Source organism: Lacerta agilis, chromosome 13 (genome assembly GCF_009819535.1).
Source record: "Lacerta agilis isolate rLacAgi1 chromosome 13, rLacAgi1.pri, whole genome shotgun sequence".
NCBI lineage: Eukaryota > Metazoa > Chordata > Lepidosauria > Squamata > Lacertidae > Lacerta > Lacerta agilis.
In genome coordinates this window covers 2,751,765-2,754,975 of record NC_046324.1, presented here as the reverse complement: position 1 = coordinate 2,754,975, position 3,211 = coordinate 2,751,765, and the positions used below count along the sequence as shown (strand labels likewise).

Sequence of the window (3,211 nt, the reverse complement as noted above, 5' to 3'; positions counted from 1 at the left end):
GCTACTAACTACCAAACATACTCTACTTGCACATGTGCTGCAAAGCAACAACAACAACAACAACAACAATTTGTTATTTATACCCTGCCCATCTGGCTGGGCTTCCCCAGCCACTCTGGGTGGCTTCCAACAAAATATTAAAATACAATATTCCATCAAACATTAAAAGCTTCCCTAAACAGGGCTGCCTTCAGATGTCTTCTAAAAGTCTGGTAGCTGTTGTTCACAACAACATCAACAACAAAAACACCTCAAAGCAGTTTACAGGAAAACAACAAAATCAAGTAAACGTGTACAACAGTACAAATATACAAAACCAATTAACTGCAATGCAAGATCCTCTGGTCTGGTGTTTTTAAAGGGCATAACAACAGAGAACTATTAAAACCCCCACCACAGCCATCAAGTAATCTTATGCTGATGGGGTTTGTGGCTAATACATCTGTGGCTACCCAAAACAAAGGGGACTGCTCTCCCACAGTGAACGAAAACTCCATTAATCAGTTGGAAAAGGGAAATCTTCAGGATAGTTCATTCTCTCCCACACAGAGGACCGCAGACACAAAATTATTACAAATAAGTGTTTATGGGAGTTAAAAGCTGAGCTGCAAATAGTGCAGGAGACAGGCATCTGAGTTGTTGCAGCTCCAAGAAACATGTGCTGCATCACAATCTAGCAATGCCTGTGAAACTTTGTATGTGTATTTCTACAGAAACACATTACAAAACCATTCTAAATCTCAAGGGCTCTCATCTCACCAGGAAACAGGTAGTGTGGGGGAAAAAAACCTGCTGTTGAAACTCTACCACTCAAATTGAGGAAAAAATACCAGTAATCCCCTGGTTTGCTGAGGGAGAAAGTTCAGGTGCAACTTGCAAAAACATTCAAAGCAGATTGAGCCATGAGATGATTTTTAACCCAGTCCTGCTATATTATGCCTATCAGAGCCTTCCCATCATCAGTGCAGTCACTATAATCCCCGCACATTTTACATACAGGAAAAGGAACACAGTAAATAGAGACTTGATTGAACAACAATTTGTTCACTTCTTCCTTCACATACACTCATTACAGAAAAAATGTAAATGTAACCAAAGCTGTGTGTCAGATTTTCCTTCAGGCAATGGAGCAGCACAAGGCAGGAGAGTGACCAACAAATTCCCCCCCCCCCCCAGTGCAGCTTCCCCATAAGTCACCTTCCAGTTCCTCCTCCCGGCACCTTCTTTCCTTGACCTATGCAACACTCAAATGTGTGTCTCTGAGATCTCAGTGAAGAGCTTACTGGCTGCTAGCTAAGTACTTTAGGAATGGGTTGACCATCATGCTAGATAGATCCATGTGCCAGGACCTCTAAACATAAGTTTCTAAATTGTCTTCTTGGTGAGGAACCTTATAGGCATTCACTCAGAGCTGCTTCCCATAGATTGATTTGTAGCGCAGGTACTCTTCTAAACACTGTAACACATAGTCATCAACTCTGGGGTCAAACTTGTTGGCAAACAGGTGGTGCTGGGTGATCATCCAGTGTAGGTCGCCTGACCCATAGACACACACTGCTCGCCGGTAAGAGCCTGAGCAAGGAGGATAAGGGGCCCCCTTGCTGATGTCTCCTTCACTGTAGGCCCACTTCACCAACCTTGGAATGGCGTTCATGTCTGTCAGGTCAAATTTAGCACTAAAGGGGACTGACCCTGGGACTCCTGGCATCCGGTGCAGAGTGGCCCACAAATGTTCATCTGGGCTATAAGTATCTTTGGACCACTCTATCAGTGCTTTCGTCATTGGATCTTCAAAAACATGTTGAACAAACTCTCTGGTGACCACGATGTATGCGTTCCCAGTGAACATGGGGGAGCTTTGTGGAGGGGGGTCCTTTGCAGTGGAGGTTCTCACCACAGAATTGGTCACTTCGTGCCGGTACTTCCACCGACCCTTTTTGCTCTCTGACGGTTTCTCTGACTCCATGTTGTTTTTCCCGTTCAAAAGCTTTAAAGCATGGACAATCTCTGCGTTGGTCTTGATGGGGAAGTCTGTCCCACAGGTGTTCAGGAGGTATTTCCAAGGTACTTTGCTCTGAAGGAGGTCTTCCATGCAGTTCAAATCAGCTTGGACCCTGGACCAGGAAGCATACACAACACGCTCCAGCTTAGATGCCACAAAGACATTCCCAAAGCAGGAGGCAATGGCCCGGACTGCCTTTTGGAAAGGTTCTGGGGCCTTTCTGTCAATGTGGACACAGTACACATTCTGGGGGACATAGATGGACCTCAACAGTCTCTCAAACATTTCAATCTGATCATGGACCACCATGGAGTAAGCGATGGGGAAATCCTCCTCCTCTTTGCTCAGTGGGAACTCAATAAACCTCCGGCTTTCTTTGAAGAGTCCACAGTCCTCAGTCATGTTCAGGTACTCTTTCTCTCCCAGGAGATCCCTTCTGTTTTTGAGTTGCAGCCTGCTGAGAAGAGCCTTCTCGATCTCTTTGGGGTCCCCTCTGCTGATCCGTGAGCAGCTGATGTTTCTCTTGGGAGGGAGTCTCACAGACTGGTAGAGACTGTCTTTGCAGAACTGAATCTCAGGGTCTGCGATGTCTTTGCCCAAGTGGCTGAAGTCACACTGCCAAGTGGAGAATTTCAGGAGGCCAGTGGCAAACAGCATCAGGCTCCCAAACACCAGCAGGCCTGAGATCCGACCCAGGAACTTTCTTTCCAACCAATACATTTTGGGGGGTTGGGGGCAGAGAAGTATCCTGATAGTGAAGCCCAAAATCCTTCTTCCAGGCCGGTAAACTCCTGAGCCTACTCAAAGGTTTCTTGTTAGAGTCCGCATCACCTTGGCAGCCACAGGTGCTCTAAGCAGTGCTTCCTCAGTCCAGCCTGCCTCATATCTGTGCTGCTGCCAAATGTAACCTGAGAGCTCAGATGAGCTGTCAGGCGTCACCCAGGGAGGGAGGGAAGAGACTTGTTTCCCAGCAAGGTCTTTTCACCTTGGAGATGTTGCAATCCAGTGCCAAGTGAAAAACAGGACATATGGGAGGTTTAAAAGAGGCTTAACTTGCCGCTAGTGCAGGCATGTCCAACAGGTAGATCGTGATCTACCGGTAGATCACTGGACGTCTGTGGTAGATCACTGGTAGATCACTGGCTCACCCCAAAGAAGCTCAACAACTTTGTCTCCTCTAAAAAAAAGCTCAACAATTTTGCCCTGCCC

General features: G+C 46.6%; 1 protein-coding gene across 1 annotated transcript; it reads right to left on the bottom strand.

Moving 5' to 3' along the window:
* Positions 1 to 599: 599 nt before the first annotated feature.
* Positions 600 to 2,922, bottom strand: GCNT3 (glucosaminyl (N-acetyl) transferase 3, mucin type). Its single transcript, XM_033167823.1, has one exon. The coding sequence runs from the start codon at positions 2,720 to 2,722 to the stop codon at positions 1,406 to 1,408; it is 1,317 nt and encodes a 438-aa protein (XP_033023714.1). The 5' UTR covers positions 2,723 to 2,922; the 3' UTR covers positions 600 to 1,405.
* Positions 2,923 to 3,211: the final 289 nt, after the last annotated feature.

Bases quoted from the DNA above. Each gene is read 5' to 3' on its own strand.
- GCNT3 (XM_033167823.1), bottom strand. From the start codon at position 2,722: ATGTATTGGTTGGAAAGAAAGTTCCTGGGTCGGATCTCAGGCCTGCTG.